The 20,274-nt window shown below is 41.1% G+C and overlaps 1 protein-coding gene across 10 annotated transcripts in view; it reads right to left on the bottom strand.

The window, feature by feature from the left end:
• CENPP (centromere protein P) overlaps positions 1-20,274 on the bottom strand; it is a 230,375-nt gene that overhangs the window by 209,330 nt on the left and 771 nt on the right. The window contains exons 1-2 of one of the 10 annotated variants that reach the window (XM_045043494.1): positions 19,809-20,220; positions 997-1,178 (exon numbers count right to left, since the gene is read on the bottom strand). In XM_045043494.1, the coding sequence (XP_044899429.1) occupies positions 997-1,178; positions 19,809-19,915 (289 nt within the window). In that variant the 5' untranslated portion in view covers positions 19,916-20,220. The other 9 variants (XM_023243194.2, XM_045043495.1, XM_023243192.2 and 6 more) reach the window with 9 other exon arrangements.

The following is a 20,274-nucleotide window of genomic DNA, read 5'->3' as shown; positions in this document are numbered from 1 at the left end:
TTGCTAACAAAGGTATTTTTAGAAGAGCACAACTCCACAATGATAAAGAAGAAAAAGGAGAGTAACCTAATTTTGGAAGCTGGAAATCAGATGGATGAGCTAGATATCACACAGAACAGTTGAACTAAGCTAGCAGATCCAAGAAAATTAAAACCTAAGCCGGCAATGGGGGAAGCACTGTATTAAGCCCATTCAAAAGCCTTCTGAATAGGCTGCACCAAGTACTTCTACAACGAGGTCAACATAGGAAGACGCAAAATGGGAAGACTAAGATTTCTGCACTAGCAAGACTTATACCTGGCCTAACCTCTTGTTTTCCATCTCTTCCTTTCAAATACCTCAAGTACTTAGATTCTATCACCCATTTCTTATGTATTTCAGACTTCTGCTGAGGTGTGCTACCCAAGACCCTCTGAGGACCAACTCAATGTCTTCCTTGTCATGAGGCTTATTTCAGTGGAAAGTCAGAAAGCATTTCCAAAAGTGATTCTTCCTTTAAAGGATGATACTCTTGCCCAAAGTTCCCCACATCCAATGCACAGCTGAATTAACATCCCTTTATAAGTGAGTGCATCACAGACCCTTGACAATAGAACTCAATCACCTGGACCAGAAACCCTCCTCTGGAAAATGGTCCAGCTCCTGAAACATTTACCTTGGCCACAGGCCAAGGAGTAGAGCACTTTAGATGAGGCAGCTCTCATGCCAGCAGTGAATAACTCTGAAGATTTGCAAATTAATCATGCTATTGTTCTTTCACTTACTTGACTATTAAAATACTTAATGACAAAGCCTGTGTCTTCTTTAACACCTACCTAAGGCAGCTTTAAGAGTATTATGCACACTGTGATGTTCAAAAGACACCTGACAAAACAAGTTTACCACACCACATAGTCAAATAGTTACCTCATAGGATCTTAATTCAATGACATGACAACCAATCTCTTACGTGTAATGAGGTAAACTTCAACATCACTTCCAAATTAAAATGCTTACTCTTTTCTGTATTCTCAGTGCTTGTTAGGTCCTCCGTTTTCATGGAGTAATTTATTATATTGATGCCAGTAAGTGTGCTTAGAAAAAGAAGTTCTGATTCTAAATGTCCAAGATGACCTCTCAGATCTTTTGAAGCGGCCCATTCTCCAGAATCTGACTGATGTATTTCTTGAAGGGATTTTCTAAAAAGCAAATATAACAAATAATTACTCCACTGAAGAAACCACTAACAAGTGCTTTATCTCATAACCAAAAATTTCTTCAAATCATTTCATAATTTTTTTTTCAACGTTTTTTATTTATTTTTGGGACAGAGAGAGACAGAGCATGAACGGGGGAGGGGCAGAGAGAGAGGGAGACACAGAATCGGAAACAGGCTCCAGGCTCTGAGCCATCAGCCCAGAGCCCGACGCGGGGCTCGAACTCACGGACCGCGAGATCGTGACCTGGCTGAAGTCGGATGCTTAACCGACTGCGCCACCCAGGCGCCCCTCTTCAAACCATTTCTATTTTGTCTTTCTTACTTTCTTCCCACTAAAAGTACCTAAGATTTTTCTCAAAATCAATATGGCTACTAACACTGTAATCTTTAATCTCAAATTAAAACAAAGCTAATTAAATTATACTACCATATTTCTACCTATTACAAACAATTGTAAAATAAACTATAACAAGAGTACTTTGCAACATGAAAATGTCTGTTTATTATGGAATGTTTAAAATACTCCAAAGTAAATACCTGATATCCCAAGACATCTCAAATTATTTTTGTAAATGTCATTAAGTAACAAAGAAATGTTGGCTGGCTAGCTTTAACTTCTAAAACAAGTAAAGTAGGGGCACCTGGGTGGCTCAGTCGGTTGAGTGGCCGACTTCAACTCAGGTCAGGATCTCACAGCTCATGAGTTCAAGCCCCGTGCTGGGCTCTGTGCTGACAGCTCAGAGCCTGGAACCTGCCTCCGATTCTGTGTCTCCCTCTCTCTCTGCCCCTAACCCAGTCACATTCTGTCTCTGTCTCTCTCAAAAGTAAATAAACATTAAAAAAAATTTTTTTTTTAAACAAGTAAAGTATCACAGAGCATTTTATAGTAAGAAAGAGAATCTCAGGAAATCTAAGAATAAGGGTGGGGGGAGGGGAATTCCAAAGGAATAATAGCATAATCTCTTTAAACAATACTGTAATCATTCTTCATTGAGAACGCAAAACTCTATTTTCCTTGAAAAAGAGTAAAATTTCAGCTAATGATCACACTGAATGTTATTTTACTTTCTGTCATCCTTTACTGCCCTCGTGTTCTGCTACGTTCTACACTGCTGACTTCTGCCATCGTAAGACATCCTTCCTTAGATGGTGGAGCATGATTATCATGATTCTCATCTGACATGTTGGGCACTCCACTGTTCCTGCTGCTTGCCTCCAACTACAGAAGAAGCCCTACCACTCCTGCTCTTGCTGATCTAAATACCGTTCTCTCATTCTAGAGAAAAACTCAGTGATCAATCTCAACTCTTCTACATCAGTAATTCCTAAATCATACATTTCTTCTTCTTGCACAGTAGACTTAGCTTGTTGACCCAATAAATGTTTTTGTATTAAATTAGCTTGTCTACCATATTTCCCTACTTCTGTTACTGATAAGATCTGTCTCTTGATATCTCAGGCTCTCTATCTTTGGAGTTATCCTTGGCTCTGTTAATCCTTCACATCTGGATTTACTGCCATACTTTCTGCTCCATCACATAGCTATCCCTCCTTTTCTATTCCTGATTCTACTACATTAACCTGCACTCTTACGACCTTATGCCAGGTCTATAGGAAATAACCTAACTCTGTATTCTTTACACTGGAGATCTAATGCTTGTAGAAAGGGTGAAAATATCTTTTAAATTTTTGTCTTAATGTTAATTGAAAATATTTAAGTATATTCTCTATCACCTGAGAGACTACCACAAGCTCTTTTGTATTGGCTATAATTAAGTGATAAAAAAACTAAACTGAGAACGCTAATGAAAGCAAGAAGGAATCTTCATATATAAATGATAAATTCCTGTTATGCAAATACCAAATATCACAGAAAACTACGAATGAAAACTTTATGGTGTTTCCAACAGAGCAAACTGATAAAAGAACTAAATCATCACATTGAAAACTAGATATGCAGAATTCAAAAAAGAACCTGTGGCTGAGAAAGGAGAGAATGGGAAGTTATTGTTTAATGGGTACAGAGTATCACTTTGGGGTGAGGAAAAAGTGGTGATGGCGGCATGACAACGTAAAAGTACTTAATCCAATTGAACTACATACTTAAAAAAGGCTAAAATGGTCAAATCCTATGTATATTTTACCATACACCTATAAGAGAAAACCTGCATATTCTCATTCATAGCAGTGATTTACTTTGAGCAAAATATCATTAGTCTATTTCAATTACCGACATGAGTTTCAGTGATTTGGGATTATACATTTTTACTGGCTTTGCACTATATTACTTGTTACTTTGTCTTAGGAGCGTAATTTATGTTGGTCAAAATTAGAGTTCCACAAGAAGCTTCTTTATTTACTTAAAGTTTATTTATTTTGAGAGAGAAGAGAGAGACCGCGAGTGAGCAGGGGAGGGGCAGAGAGAGGAGAGAGAATCTAAAGCAGGCTCTGCACTGTCAGTGTGAAGTCAGACATGGGGCTTGAACTCACAGACCATGAGATCATGACCTGAGCTGAAACCAAGAGTCAGATGCGTAACCCACTGAGCCACCCAGGCACCCCAAGAAACTTCTTTGTCTTAAAACAAATCTATAAGAGGGGTGCCTGGGTAGCTCAGTGGGTTACGCATTTGACTCTTGATCTTGGCTCAGGTCATGATCTCAAGGTCTGTGGGATCAAGCGCTGCGCTGGTCTCTACGCTGTCAGTGTGACCCTGCTCGGGATTCTCTCTCTCTGCCCCTCCCCCACACAAACCCATCTGCGAGCTCTCTCTCAAAATGAACTTTAAAAAATAAAACGGATCTACAAGAGACCTGATTTCAAAAGTCAATGATCTAGGATTCTGGGAAGCTGGTGGCGTAGGAAGCAGCCACCTACACAATAACCGCATTGGCAGAATCTGATGAAACTTTTTTAAAACTGTGAATTCTGCTGAAGGCTTACAACTTCCAGGGGAAGGCTTGGAGTTAACTGTGGTCAGTTTGGGGCAATTTCAGGTCTCAGCACAGTAATAGCTATGTATCCCCCACTCCAACAATAGGCAGACAGCTGTGTACACGTTCCTAAAGCAGACTGCACACACTTCAGAAAAGTAAGAGTAGGCAAAAAAAGACTGTCCACAAACGCTGAGTGGCTGTGCTGATTGCTGCTTCTGACAAAAGAGGTGCAAAGAGACAGACAGCCAGTGTTGCACCAGCTCCCACTATTCCAAGCCCTGCTCCTCTGGCTGAAGGGAGCTCCAGGAGATTTAAAGAGCCACGACTCTTTTCTTCCCCATTATTTTTGGCTTATCTCATTTAAAGAGCCACACCTTAAAGATTAAGACATTCAAAATCAACTGAATGTATGGGAAAAACTGGAAAGTGAATACAGTGCCCAAGGAAAGGCTCAGAAAAGACATAAGAAGACAGAAAGTTTGCACCTCAGGCTTATCTTCAACACACAGCCTACAAAATAATAAAACTAAAAAAAATAAACAAGGGCACCTGGGTGGCTCAGTCGGTGAAGTGTCCAACTCTTGACCTCAGTCAGTGAGATCCAGCCCCATGTTGGGCTCTGCACTGACAGCATGGAGCCTGCCTGGAATTCTCTCTCCCTCTCTCTCTGACCCTCCCCCACCTGCATAGATGCAAACGCTCCCTCAAAATAAACATTTTAAAAGAGAGAAATGGAAATCCTAAAATAATAAACAAAAAAGGGGGTCAGCCTGGGTGGCTCAGTTGGTTAAGCATCCAACTTCCTGGTTTGGCTCAGATCATGATCTCACAGCCTTGTGAGTCGAAGCTCCACGTTGGGTTCTGCACTGGCAGCACAGAGCTTGCTTGGGATTCTCTGTCTCCTCTCTCTCTGCCCCTCCCCTACTCACACTATCTCTCTCTCAAAAATAAATGAATAAACATTAAAAAAAAAAAAAAAAAGAAACCCAAAAGGAATTCTGGAGCTCAAAGATACAATAACTGAAATGAAAAATTCACTAGAGGGATTCAAAGGCAGATTTGAGCAGGCAGAATGATCAGTGAACCTGAAGATAAGACAATGGACATTACTGAGGGTGAGGTGCAGAAAGAAAAAAGACTGAAAAAAGGAACAAAGCATAAAGGATTTGTGGGACACCCTCAAAAGGACCAACATACGTGTCATGAGAGTCCGAGGAGAAAGAGGCAGACAGAATATCTGAAGAAATAATGACTAAAAACTCCACAAATTTCATGAAAGACATGAATATGAAAATACAAGATACTCAGCAAACTCAAAGAGACTCCCACCAAGATATAATCAAATTTATAAAACCCACGCATAAAGATGAACCTTGAAAGCAACAAAAGAGAAGCAAACCACCACATTCAAGGGTTTCTCAATAAAATATGAGATTTCTCATTAGAAATTTTGGACACCAGAAGACAAGGGGCCTATACAGTCCAGGTGCTAAAAGGAAAAACTGAACCAACAATCCTATGTATACCTCATCTTATTGTGCTTTGTTTTACTGTGCTTCCCAAATATTGCAAGTTATACTGAAGGTTTGTGGCAACCCTGTGTTGAGCAAGTCTATTAGTGCCATCTTTTCCAAGAGTATTGGCTCACTTTGTGTCTCTGAATCATATTTTGGAAATTCTCACAATATCTCAAACTTTTTCAGTATTGTTACATTTGTTATGGTGACCTGTGATCAGGGAATATGATTCACTGAAAGCCCAGATGATGGTGAGCATTTTTAGCAAAGAAGGACTTTTTAGTTAAGGTATAAAACATTTTCTTCAGACATAACGACATTGCACACTTAACAGACTACAGTGGAGTATAAACCTAACTTTTGTATTTACTGGAAAACCAAAAAACTCACTTGACTAGTTTTATTGTGATGCTCACTTTATTGTGGTGGTCTGGTACTGAACCCACAATATTTCCAAGGAATATCTGTATCTGGCAAAAGTGCCCTTTAAAAGTGAGGAAGAAATTAAGACATTTCCAAAGAAATAAAAGGCAAAGGATTTTGTTACCATTAGACCTACCCTACAAGAAATGTTCAAGACAGACCTGAAAGATAAAAGTACACTAGACAGGGACACTTGGATGGCTCATTCGGTTAAATGTCTGACTCTGGATTTCAGCTCAGGTCAAAACCCGTGGTTTGGGGGTTAGAGCCTCGTGTTGGGCTCTGCACTGACAGTGAAGAACCTGCTTGGAATTCTCTCTCTCTCTCTGCCCCTCCTGGCTCACACTCACTCTACCTCTCTCACGATAAATAAACTTTAAAAAAAGTACACCAGATAGTAACCTGACACCATATAAAGAAATAAAGACCTGAATAAAAGAAATACGTGGACAATTTCCTAGAAGAAAGCAGAGGTGGTAAGCTCTCTATATTGGTCTTGGTACTGACTTTTTGGATTTGATACCAAAAGCAAATCCAACAAAAGGAAAAAAAATCAACAAGCAGGACTACATCAACTAAAAAATTTCTCTACAGCAAAAGAAATTAGTAAAATTAAAAAGCTAACTATGCAATGGTAGAAAATATTTGCAAATCATCTACTACCAAGGAGTTAACATCCAAAATATATAAAGAACTCATTAACTCAATAACAAAAGAAAAAAAAGTCTGATTAAAAAATGGGAAGAGAATCTGAATAGAAATCTTTCCAAAGAAGATATATAGCTGGCCAACAGGTACACAGAAAAGGTGCCCAATATTACTAATCATCAGGGAAATGCGAGTCAAAACCACAGCAAAGTATCACCTCACACCTGTCAGAATGACTATTACCATAAACAAAATAACACGAGTTGGCAAGAATATATTGTTGGTAGTAATGTATATTAGTGCAGCCAGTACAAAAAACAGTATGAAGGTTCCTCAAAAAATTGAAAATAGAATTACCATGTAAATCAGCAATTCCATTTCTGTGTATTTATTTGAGTGAAACAAAAACACGAAGATACATGCATCCTCAGGTTCACTACAGCATTATTTACAATAGCCAAAACAAGGAAACAACTTGTCAACAAATAATGAATAAAGATGTGGTGTCTACTATACAACTAAATGTCATTCAGCCACATAAAAAGAAGAATATCCTGCCATTTGTGACAATATGGATGAACCTTCAAGGCATTATGTTATGTGAAACAAGTCAGACAAGATGGACAGGTTATTGTATGATCTCACTTATATGTAGAATCTAAAAAACCCCGAACTCATAGAAAGAGAGTAGATTGATGGCTGCCAGGGGCAAGGGTGAGGGGGTTTGGGAAAATGGGTAAAAGGTGATCAAAGTATACAAACTTCCAGCAATACAATTAAAAAGTCCTAGGGATAAAATGTACAGCATGGTGACTATAATTAATAATACTGTATTACACATTTGTAGGTTGATAAAAGAGTAAATCTTAAAAGTTCACCCTACTAAAGAATGAATGGGTCAACCAGGCAATTAAAGAAGATACTAAAAAATATAAGGACACAAATGAAAATGAAAACACAACAGTCCAAACCCTTTGGGATGCAGCAAAGGCATTCTTAAGAGGAAAATAAATACATTGCAATCCAGGCCTAACTCAAGAAACAAGAAAAATCCCAAATACAAAATCTAACAGCACACCTCAAGGAACTAGAAGCAGAACAACAATGAAACCCCAAACCCAGCAGAGGAAGAGAAATAATAAAGATCAGAGCATAAATGAACAATACAGAATCCCCCCCCCCCCAAAAAAAAAACAGTAGAATAGATCAATGAAACTAAGAGCTGGTTTTTTTTAAAAAAGAAACAAAATTGATAAACCCCTACCCAGAAGATCTAAATAAATAAAATCACAAATGAAAATGTATTTATCATAACCAATCCCTCAGAAATACAAGCAGTTATCAGAGAATACTATGAAAAATTATATGCCAACAAACTGGACAACCTGGAAGAAACAGACAAATTCCTAAGCACCCACACACTTCCAAAACTCAAACGGAAGAAATAGAAAATTTGAACAGACCCATAACTAGTGAAGAAATTGAATCAGTTATCAAAAATCTCCCAACAAATGAGTCCCAGGACAGATGGCTTCCCAGGGGAAGTCTACCAGACATTTAAAGCAGAGTTAATACCTATCCTTCTCAAGCTGTTCCTAAAAATAGAAACGGAAAGAAAGCTTCCAGACTCATCCTATGAAGCCAGCATTACCTTGGTTCCCAAACTAGACAGAGACCCCACAAAAAAGGAGAATTACAGGCCAATATCCCTAATGAACATGGATGCAAAAATTCTCAAAAAGATACTAGCAAATTGAATTCAACAGCATATAAAAAGAATTATTCACCATGATCAAGTGGGATTCATTCCTGTGCTGTAGGGCTGGTTCAATATTCACATGTGATACATCACAATAAAAGAAAAGATAAGAACCATATGATCCTATCAATAGATGCAGAAAAAGCATTTGACAAAATACAGCATTGTTTCTTAACAAAAACCCTCAAGAAAGTTGGGATAGAAGGAACATAGCTAATCATAAAAGCCATATATGAAAAGACCACAGCAAGTATCATCCTCAATGGGGAAAAACTGAGAGCTTTCTCCCTGAGATCAGGAACACAACAGGAATGTCCACTCTCACCACTGTTGTTTAACATAGTGCTGGAAGTCCTTGCTTCAGCCATCAGACAACAAAATGAAATAAAAGGTATCAAAATTGGCAAAGAACTCCAAAGTTTCACTTCTTGCAGACAACATGATACTCTAAATGGAAACCCAAAAGACTCCACCAAAAGCCTGCTAGAACTGATACATGAATTCAGCAAAGTCACAGGGTACAAAATCAATGAACAGAAATCGGTTACATTTCTATACACCAATAATGAAGCAACAGAAAAAGAAATCAAGAAATAGATCCCATTTACAATTGTACCCAGAACCATAAAATACCTAAGAATAAACCTAACCAAAGATGTAAAAGATCCATATCCTGAAAACTATAGAAAACTTACAAAGGAAATTGAAGAAGACACAAAGAAATGGAAAAACATTCCATGCTCACGGATTGAAAGAATAAATACTGTTAAAATGTCAATACTACCCAAAGCAATCTACACATTCAATGCAATCCCAATCAAAATTGTACCGGAAGTCCCAATCAAAATTGTACCGGAACAACCAATCCTAAAATTTTTATGGAACCACAAAAGACCCAGAAGAGCCAATTGTTCTTGAATTTTTCTTGAATAGCCTTCTTTCTTGAAGAAGAAAACCAAAGTGGGAAGCATCACAATCCCAGACTTCAGCCTTTACTACAAAGCTGCAATCACCAAGACAGTATGGTATTGGCACAAAAACAGACACACTGATCAGTGGAATAGAATAGAGAACCCAGAATTGGACCCACAAATGTATGGCCAACTCATCTTTGACAAAGCAGGAAAGAGCATCCAATGGAAAAAAGTCTCTTTAGCAAATGGTGCTAGGAGAACTGGACAGCAACATGTAGAAGAATGAAACTAGGCCACTTTCTTACACCATACACAAAAATAAACTCAAAGTGGATGAAAGACCTAAATGTGAGACAGGAAACCATCAAAACCCTAGAGGAGAAAGCAGGCAACAACCTCTTTGACCTAGGCCGCAGCAATTTCTTGCTCAACACATCTGCAAAAGCAAGGGAATTAAAAGCAAAAATTAACTATTGGGACCTCATCAAGATAAAAAGCTTCTGCACAGCAAAAGAAACAATTAAGAACACTAAAAGGCAACTGATGGAATGGGAGATATTTGCAAATGACAAAACAGATAAAGGGTTAGTCTCCAAAATCTATAAAGAACTTACCAAACTCCACACCCGAAAAACAAATAATCCAGTAAAGAAATGGGCAGAAGACATGAATAGACACTTTTCCAAAGAAGATATCCAGATGGCCAAGAGACACATGAAAAGATGCTCAAGGGGCCCCTGGGTGGCTCAGTCAGTTAAGCATCCGACTTCAGCTCAGGTCATGATCTCACAGTCCGTGAGTTCGAGCCCCGTGTCGGGCTGTGTTAACAGCTCGGAGCCTGAAGCCTGCTTCAGATTCTGTGTCTTCCTCTCTCTGACCCTCCCCCATTTATGCTCTGTCTCTCTCTGTCTCAAAAATAAATAAACATTAAATTTTTTTTTTTTTTTTAAAGAAAAGGTGCTCAGTATCACTCATCATCAGGGAAATACAAATTAAAACCAGACTGCTCAGAATGGCTAAAATGAACAAATCAGGAAACAACAGACGCTGGTGAGGATGTGGAGAAACAGGAACTCTCTTGCACTGTTGGTGGGAATGCAAACTGGTGCAGCTGCTCTGGAAAACAGTGTGGAGGTTCCTCAAAAAATTAAAAACAGAACTACCCTACAACCCAGTAATAGCACTACTAAGAATTTATCGAAAGGATACAGTAGAGCTGATTCATAGGGGCACACTTACCCCAATGTTTATAGCAGCGCTTTCAACAATAACCAAATTATGGAAAGAGCCTAAATGTCCATCAACTGAATGGATAAATAAGATGTGGTTTATATATACAATGGAATACTACTTGGTAATGAGAAAGAATGAAATCCTGCCATTTGCAGCAACGTGGATGGAAACTGGAAGGTATTGTGCTGAGTGAAATAAGTCACTCAAAGACAGATATATCATATGTTTTCACTCATATGTGGATCTTGAGAAACTTAACAGAAGACCATGGGGGAAGGGAAGGGGGACAAAATAGCTACAGAGAGGGAAGGAGGCAAACCATAAAAGACTCTTAAATGCAGAGAACAAACTCTGGGTTTGTTGGAGGGTTGATGGAGGGGTGGGAGAGAGGGGAAAATGGGTGATGGGCATTGAGGAGGGCACTTGTTGCGATGAGCACTGGGTGTTATATGTAAGTGATGAACCACGGGAATCTACCCCAAAAACCAAGAGCACACTTTACATACTATATGTTAGCCAATTTGACAATAAATTATATTTTAAAAAAGTTTTACATACTATTAAAAAAATAAAGTATTACATACTATTAAAAAAATACATATGTCTCCATGGCATAAATGTAAACAGTATAATGACATACACTGGATGACATTCCATTACATACACTGTTATCAGTTATTAAAATAATCTCACATTAAAAAAAAAGAAAAAAGTTCATATCACAAGGAAAAAACCTCGTAACTGTGTATGGATGTTAACTAGATTTAGTGTGATCATTTTGCAATACGTACAAATATCAAATTATATTGTACACCTGAAATTAACATAATGTTATATATCAATTACACCTCAAAAGAAACTAAAATAGCAGTTGGAGACTTCAATACCCCAACTTACAATAATGGGTAGAACTAGACAAAGGATAAGTAAGGAAACAGAGTAGTGAAAACAACACACTAAACCAGTTAGATCTAATAGACATATACAGAACCTTCTACCCAACAACAGACAGACCTAACAGACACATATAAATTCTCAAATGTACATGGGCCATTTTCCAAGATATTGGACAGCAAATTAAGCCTCAATGTTTTTTTTATTTTATTTTAGAGAGAGCAAGTGAGTATGGGAGAAGAGCAGAGGGAGAAAAGAAGACAGGGATAGAGAGAGAGAAATTCTTAAGCAGGCTCCATGCCACAGAGAGGAGCCCAATGAGGGGTTCGATCCCACAACCCTGGGATCATGACCTGTGCCAAAATCAAGAGTCAAATGCTCAACAGACTGAGCCACCAAGGCATTCCAAGTCTCTATGTATTTTAAAACATACTTATCGGGGCGCCTGGGTGGCTCAGTAGGTTAAGCGGCCGACTTCGGCTCAGGTCACGATCTCGCGGTCCATGAGTTCCAGCCCCGCATCGGGCTCTGTGCTGACAGCTCAGAGCCTGGAGCCTGTTTCGGATTCTGTGTCTCCCTCTCTCTCTGACCCTCCCCCATTCATGCTCTGTCTCTCTCTGTCTCAAAAATAAATAAACGTTAAAAAAAAAAATTAAAAAAAAAATAAAACATACTTATCATATAAAGTATCTTCTCCAACCACAAAGGGATGAAATTAGATATCAGTAACAGAAGGAAAACAGAAAATGTCACAAAATTGTGGAAATTAACACACTTTTAAACAATCAATAGATTCCAGAAGAAACCACAGGGAAACGAGAATATACTTAAAGACAAAATGAAAATACAATATACCAGAATTTAAGGGACATATCAAAAGCTGTGCTAAGGGGACATTTACAGCTATAAACGCTTAAATTAAAAAGTAAGATCTCAAATAAACAGCCTAATGTTACAACTCAAGGAAATAGAAAAAGAATGAACTAAACCAAAGATAGCAAAAAGAGGAAATAATAAAGATTAGAGCAGAGAGAAATGAAATAGACAACAGAAAATTAGAGAAAATAGATGACACCAAAAGTTGGCTCTTTGAGAGGATCAATAAAATTAACAAAACTTTAGCTAGATGGACTAAAAAAAAAGAATGAAAAGGGGCACCCGGCTGGCTTAAGCAGTAGAGCATGGGATTCTTGATTTTTGGAGTCATGTGTTTGAGCCTCACACCAGACATAGAGTTTACTTAAAAACAAAACAAAACAAAAACAAAGACTCAAATTACTAAAATCAGAAATTAAAACAGGGATATTACCAACTCTACAAAAATAAAAAGTTTATGATACAATATGAACAACTGTATGCCAATACATTGGATATTCTACCTGAAATGGCTCAAATCCTAGAAACACAAACCCTACCAAGATTAAACCCCCCAAAAATAAGAAATCTGAATAGACCAATAACTAGTGTGGTTGAATCTGTAATCAAAAAATCTCCAACAAATAAAAGCCCTGGACCCGATAACTACAAGAGTGAATTCTACCAAACATTTAAATAAAAACTAACCAATCCTTTTCAAACTTTTCCAAAAAGTTGGAGAACACTTTGAAACTTATTCTATTAGGCCAGCACAACTCTGACACCAAAGCCAGATAAAGATATTCCAAGAAAACTACAGACCAATATTACTTATGAACATTAATGTAAAAATCCTCAACAAATTAGTAGTTAATGAAATTAAGCAGCATATTAAGGGGATTACACATCATGACCACATAGGATTTATTTCTGGAATACAAGGATGGTTCAACATACAAAATTGATCAATGTAATATACCACCATTAACACAAAGAAGGGAAAAAAAAGACTTGGTTATCTCACTTAATGTAGAAAAAGCATTTAATGGGGCACCCAGGTGGCTCAGTTGGTTAAGCATCTGACTTCGGTTCAGGTCAAGATCTTGTGGTTCATGAGTTTTGAGCCCTGCATCAGGCTCGCTGCCGTCAGCACAGAGGTCACTTCAGATCTTCTGTCTCCCTCGCTCTCTACCCCTCCCCCACTCATGCTCTCTCACACTCTCTCAAAATAAACTTTAAAAAAAATAGCATTTGACAAAATTCAACACACTTTAATGATAAAACAGTCAAAACACTAGGAGTAGAAGGAAATTATCTTAACATAATAAAAGCCACATATGAAGAAGGTAAGCATGTCCACTTTCACCACTTAAACATGGTTCTGGAAACTCGAGGTTGAGCAAGTGAGCAAGAAACAGAAATAAAAGGCATCCAAATTGGAAAGGAATTAAAATTATCTTTGTTTACAGATGGTATAATCTTGTATGTACAAAACCCTCAAGATTCCACAACAAAAGCATTAGAATAAATGAATTTAGCAAAGTATCAGGATACAAAATCACCATACAAAAATCAGATGCATTTCTATAACCCAACAATGAACAATCTGAAAAATGTAAATTACAAAAACAATTCCATTTACAACAGCATCAAAAAGAATATTTAGGAACTAACCATAGGAAGGAATTTGCCTTAGGAAGGTAAGACTTGTACAATGAAAACTACAAAACATTGCTGAAAAAAAAACTGATATGAATAGAAACACATCTCATGTTAATGGATTGGAAAACTTAGTATTATTAAAATGTCAATATTACCCTCAGCAATCTACAGATTCGATGCAATCCCTATCAAAGTCCCAATGAGGTTTTTTACAGAAATAAAAAAACCCACCCTAAAATTCATGTGGAATCTCAAGGGATCCCAGATAGCCAAAATAATCTTGATAAAGAACAAAACTGGAGGACTCACACTTCCTGATTTCAAAACTTAACGGAGGGGTGCCTGGGCGGCTCAGTTATACACTTGACTTCAGCTCAGGTCAAGATCTTGTGGTGTGTGGGTTAGAATCCTGTGTCAGGCTCTGTGCTGACAGCTCAAGGCCTGGAGCTTGCTTGGGATTCTTTGTCTCCAGCTCTCTGCCCCTCCCCCCTCCCCCGCTCACTCTCTGTCTCTCTCTCAAAAATGAATAAACGTTTCAGGGCACCTGGGTGGCTCAGTAGGTTGAGCGTCCAAATTCAGCCCAGGTCATGATCTCACAGTTTGTGGGTTTGAGCCCCACATCGGGTTCTGTGCTGACTGCTTGCTCAGAGCCTGGAGCCTGCTTCAGATTCTGTGTCTCCTTCTCTCTCTGCCCGCCCCCCCCCCCCCAACTCACACTTTGTCTCACTGTTTCTCAAAAATAAATAAATGCAAAAAAAAATTTTTTTTTAATGAATAAACGTTTAAAAAAAAGTAAAAAAAAAACTTAACTGAAAGGTACAGTAATCAAAACAGTGTAGTATTGGCATAAAGACAAACAGATTGATGACTGTAATAGAATCAGAGAAACCAGAAATGAACCTTTACATATATGATCAAATGATTTTTGACAAGCTTGCCAGTAACATTCAAATCGTGCTGGAAAAACTGAACATCCACAAAAGAATGAAGTTGGACCCTTCCCTAACATATTCAAAAATTAACTCAAACATCTAAATGTAAGACCTAAAACAAAACTCTTGGAAGAAAACATAGGACAAAAGCTTCATAAATCGGCTAGGGCAAGGATTTCTTGGATATAACAGCAAAGGCATAGGTAACAAAAGAAAAAATAGACAAACTGGACCTCATGAACATTTTTAAAAATTGTACAACATAAGACACTATCAAGACAGTAAAAAGGCAACCCACAGAATGAGAAAAGATATTTGTTAATCACATATCTGATAAGGGTTTAATTTCCAAAATATATAAAGTACTCCTAAAGCAACAACAAAAACCAACCTGTTCAATAATGGGCACGGAAACTGGATGGACATTTCTCCAAAGAGGACATAAAAATAGCTTAAGACCCAACAGTTGGCTTTTCTTATTCTAATGCAGGTGCTGAATGTGAGCTTTGAAGGCAGAGGCGTCTGCTGCATCCCCTTCAATGAAGGTGACCTCCAACAGACAAACACATTGGCAATCCACAGGATGGAAGAGCCAGACTGCCTTCCCTTTGTTTTAGAGATCTTGGTTCACTTCAAAACCTGACCACTTGGGTCACTTGTTTTTTCTCTTCCTGTGCTTTATATTCCTACTCTTATGTTTTAAGTTCACCAGTTGAGAGTGAGTCCTTGAAACCCTATTGAAACCCTAGGCCCCCACCCTCAACCCAAATAAAAGCAGAACCCCAGTCCTGTTCTCTCATTCTCTGTCTCTGTCTCCCTCTCTGCATCAGTGACCTGGTTGTGTGGCTCCCGTGGCATTGCTTATGCACTCTAGAGCTTGTAAATAATAACTTTTTTTTTCCTTCAAAGTTTCCTAAAGGTTATTGAGGAAGGGCATCCTACAATCACAAGAACCACAAAGTTTGATCCATTCGTAACATAGGTGTGGAATGGGGAAAGTTCCCTGGGAACACTGGCTCCAGGCACTTCTATTGAATAGCATTACTACAGATGGGCTGAGACTGGCACAAAAGCACATGGCCAATAGGCACATAGAAAGATGCTCAATATCACTAATCATTAGGGAACTGACCCCACACCTATTAGGATGGCTACTATAAAACAAAACAAAAACAACAAAAAAAACCCAAAACCAGGGGGAAAAAGACAATATTGGTGAGGATGTAGACAATCTGGAAACACTGTAGACTGTTGGCGGGAACGTAAAATGATGAGGGTGCGTGGGGCAAGCTGAGGCCAAAGTACAGGCTAACAGCACCACCACCCCCAACCCAGGTGGGATCTGTGTGATACTCCTCAGACACTCCTGGCTACCCAAGAACAAAGGAAAGGGGTTTAGGTGCTTGCCATGGTGATGTGGGAAACTAAGGCAAATAAAAAATTAAATTCCCCTACTGCCTACATCCCATTTATGAGTCCTTGAAATCGGCAGAGTGAACCTCCCTCTAGGAGCTCAGCTGCCTCCATGATGACACTTTGCTGGGGGCAAAAGAGAATCTTAGCTTAACATTATCCCAACCGCCAGCATCCTGTAAGTCTACTTTAACATATAAAAGTTCCTTTGTAAACTTCTTTCATGTCAACTGCCCCAAGATATATGCTAGCAATCATACTCCAGGCTTATGGCCACAGATATATATATGATGGGTCCCGTGACTGAGGTTTTACTAAACGGTAAGAAATGGCGTTTCCCTAGCAACAGCTAACCTCTCAAGGTCCTGGGAAATCTTGCCTCCAAAATTACTTAGGGAGACTCTCTTACTCTATCCCTGATACCCTCCCAAACCGCGAGTATATAATGAGTTATCTGTCACAACCCCAGTGCAGCTCTTCTGCCCGTGGGTCCTGTCCCCGTGCTTTAAATAAAACCACCTTTCTGCACGAAAGACGTCTTCAAGAATTCTTTTTTTGGCCATTGGCTCTGGACCACCTCACCATCACCCCAAAAACTCACCATAAAATGGTACAACCACTGTGGAAACCAGTATGGGGGAGGTCCTCAAAAAATTAAAAATGGAATTACCAAAGGGTCCAGCAATTCCACTTCTTGGGACGTATCTGTAGGGGTTAAGGACAGACCTCCCCCCAAGACTATGGCAATGTGGCATATGGATCATTTTGTGCTGAAGGCACTTAAGACCCTGTAGGCTCCAGAAAAATTTTGTCCTCCTTTAACCACACAGAAAAACTTAAATTGGGGGTCTTTCCCAGAGTAAGTGTTATTAACAGAGATAAATTTCACCTGAGTGACCCACCTATCTAGTAGGGCAAACATCTAACAACCAAACATCTGCTCTTCTTGTTGCCCTGTGAAGTATATTCCTTTGCTCTGAAGTCCCAGACCCCTAGCCCCTTCTCCTTAGTTCAGAATGACTTACAGACCTCATATTCCCTGGCTCTGGAATTTCCAGGTCTATGTGGAATCCTTGTACATATGCCTTTTAAATTTGATTTTCTCCTGTTAATCTGTCTAGGGTCAATTCGACTTAGTCCAGCTAGAAGGACCTTTGAAGGAAAAGGAAGTCTCCCCTCCCTCCCTGCCCCCACATATTCCAAAGAATTAAAAGCAGGGTTTCAAAGAGATATTTGTACATATGTGTTGATAGCAGCATTATTCACAATAGCTAAACTGTGGAAGTAACCCAAACGTCCACTGATAAGAGGATAAGCAAAATGTGGTATATACATACAGGAGAACGCTAGTCAGCCTGAAGAAAGAAGGAAATTCTGCATTTTGCTACAATGTGAACGAACCTTGAGGATATTGTGCTAAGTGAAATAAACCAGTCACAAAAAGACACATATTAATTCACTCGTATGAAGTACCTAGAAATGTCAAATTCATAGAGACAGGAAGAACAATGGTTGCCAAGGACTAAGGGGAGTGGGGAATGGGAAAGTTACTGCTTAATGGTTATAGTTTCAGTTCTACAAGATGAAAAGAGGGAGACAGAAGATGGTCATAGTAGCACGTTATCAACGTATGTAATACCACTGATCTGTACACTTAAAAAGCATCAAGATGGCAAATTTGGTTACATTTTAACACACACACATACACAGCTTGGTACACAGGTCCCCATCTTCCTTTTCCACCACAGTAAAAAGAAACGTCACACCCTGGACTAAAATGTAATGTTTTCCACGATCTGGACTCTTCCTAGTTTCCCAACCTTTGAGAAGGCATAGATGACATCAATAGTCTACATACTGTCCTGAGCTAATAACGACATCTTGTGGCCAGTAAAGAAATCCTTCTTCCCGACAGTATGACAAGGTGCTTCTCAAACTTTTAAATATACATAAAACAGCTGGGGTGGGTGGGGTGCTTGTTAAAATGCAGATTGGCTCAGCTGGTGGGGGTAGGCCCAAAATCTCTATTTCTTTTTTTTTTTTATATTCATTTTTTGAGAAACAGAGACAGAGCGTGAGTGGGGGAGGGGCAGAGACAGAGGGAAACACAGAATCCAAAGTAGGCTCCAGGCTCTGAGCTGTCAGCACAGAGCCGGACGTGGGGCTCGAACCCACCAACCGAGAGATCATGACCACCTGAGCTTTACTCTTCCTGAGACATCCAAGCACCTTTTTTTTTTTTTAACATTTATTTATTTATTTAGAAAAAGTGAGCGCGAGAAGAAAGCAGAGAGGAGAGAGAATCCCCAACAAGGCTCTAACCCATGACCTTAACCAACTGACCACCCAGGTGTCCCCCAAATCTGCATTTCTACGCAACTCCCAAGTACTGCTACTGCCTCCAATGTATGGAGCACCCCTGGAGTAGCAAGGGGCTTCAAGACATTTACAACTTCACTTGTGGAGGAACGTGTTTGCTCCCTGGTCACCTGCCTCCCTCCACAGCCTCCTTTACTTGCAGGATCCCATCCGCCACGCCTGTGAACGTTCCCGTTCGCGTTGCTCTTCCATTTTCTACCAACCCCCGTCCCATTATCTCAGGAAAATCTCTCCGCACCTATGTCAAACCAGTCTCCAATGAGAAAATGAAGATACTTTCTACTTTCCAGCCGCTGGTGACTTTGAGACCATAGATACGTACATAACTAACCCTTTCTCTCTTCCTTCCTTAAGCGAAGTACCTGAGCTTTGACATGACATTTCGGGGTTCCAGCCCAGCTCTTACCTCACCTCTTCCCAGCCTCAGTTTCCCTGACTTTAAAACAGGGTTGACAGAAGCGCCTTCTTCGGATTGTCCCAGGCGCACACGGGGTTGTCATGGACGCACACCGGGTCGCACACCAGGTTGCACAGGCGCACACCCCTCGCCCGGGACATCGCGCCCAGCGCCGGGGTGCAGTCCGCCCTGCCCGCGGACGCAGGGGTCCAAACGCCCCGGGGCCGCCCCCGCCCCCCTCCCGGCCTGCGGGCACCTGACCGCCGCCCCGAGGCTACGTTCGCTCGTTTCCTTTCCGCCAACGTACTTTTCAGCCCCGTCGTTCGTCAGAGGAGCCGCCACACGACCAGGGCGAATGAAAACCTGCGGCACGGCCGTCTCAGAGGGGCCGAAGCGGGGGGCGCCGGGAAAGCACAGGGCGTCGCGCCGCCCGGGGGAGCCCCAAGACACAAGCGCGGGGACCCCCCGCTCTCGTCCGCCAGAGAACAGGGCCTCAAGGAAGGCAGCTTCCCCGCGCCGACGCTGCCAGGCTGACAGCGGCCTCGGCACGGACGCCTCACCCCCCGCCCCGCCCCGGCGGAGCCCCCGGGGCTCGGGAAACGCCGCGGAGGAGACCGTCCGCTCCACGGGGCCCGCGAGGGCACGTACCGCGCTCGCGAGGTGTCTTCCCCCGGCGCCCGCGGCTCCTCGCACGCGCGCCGCAGGGCCGCGATCTCGGCTTCCAAAGCGCGGATCTCCGCTCGCCGAGCGTCCATGGCGCGGCGCCGACGGGAAGCCGCCTGAGGAACTGCGCGCCGGGTCGGGCGCTTCAAGCCTCGCGCGCTGCCGGCGCAGACCACCGCGGAGCTCGGCGGGGGAGGCGGGGGAGCGGGGCCCCGGGCCTGCCACCCGCCCGCGGGCGCGCGCAGGTTCCCGGGCTCGTGGCCGTCGCGGCGCTCCCCGCCTCCAGCTGACCCCCCGCAGTCCCGGGGCTCCGAGAGGGCTGGCGGCCTCCGGACCGAAGCCCCAGGGCGCAGCAGTCCACCCAAGCTAGCGGACCTTGGAACAACCCGGCCGATACGTCACGGCAGAGGAGGTGCCAGGGCCACGTGACAGGGAGCCTCTCTATGTCCAC

The sequence above is a fragment of the Felis catus genome, chromosome D4 (genome assembly GCF_018350175.1).
Source record: "Felis catus isolate Fca126 chromosome D4, F.catus_Fca126_mat1.0, whole genome shotgun sequence".
In the NCBI taxonomy this organism is placed as follows: Eukaryota; Metazoa; Chordata; class Mammalia; order Carnivora; family Felidae; genus Felis; species Felis catus.
Note: the sequence above shows the minus strand (reverse complement) of the source record. Positions and strands in the feature narration are given on the sequence as shown.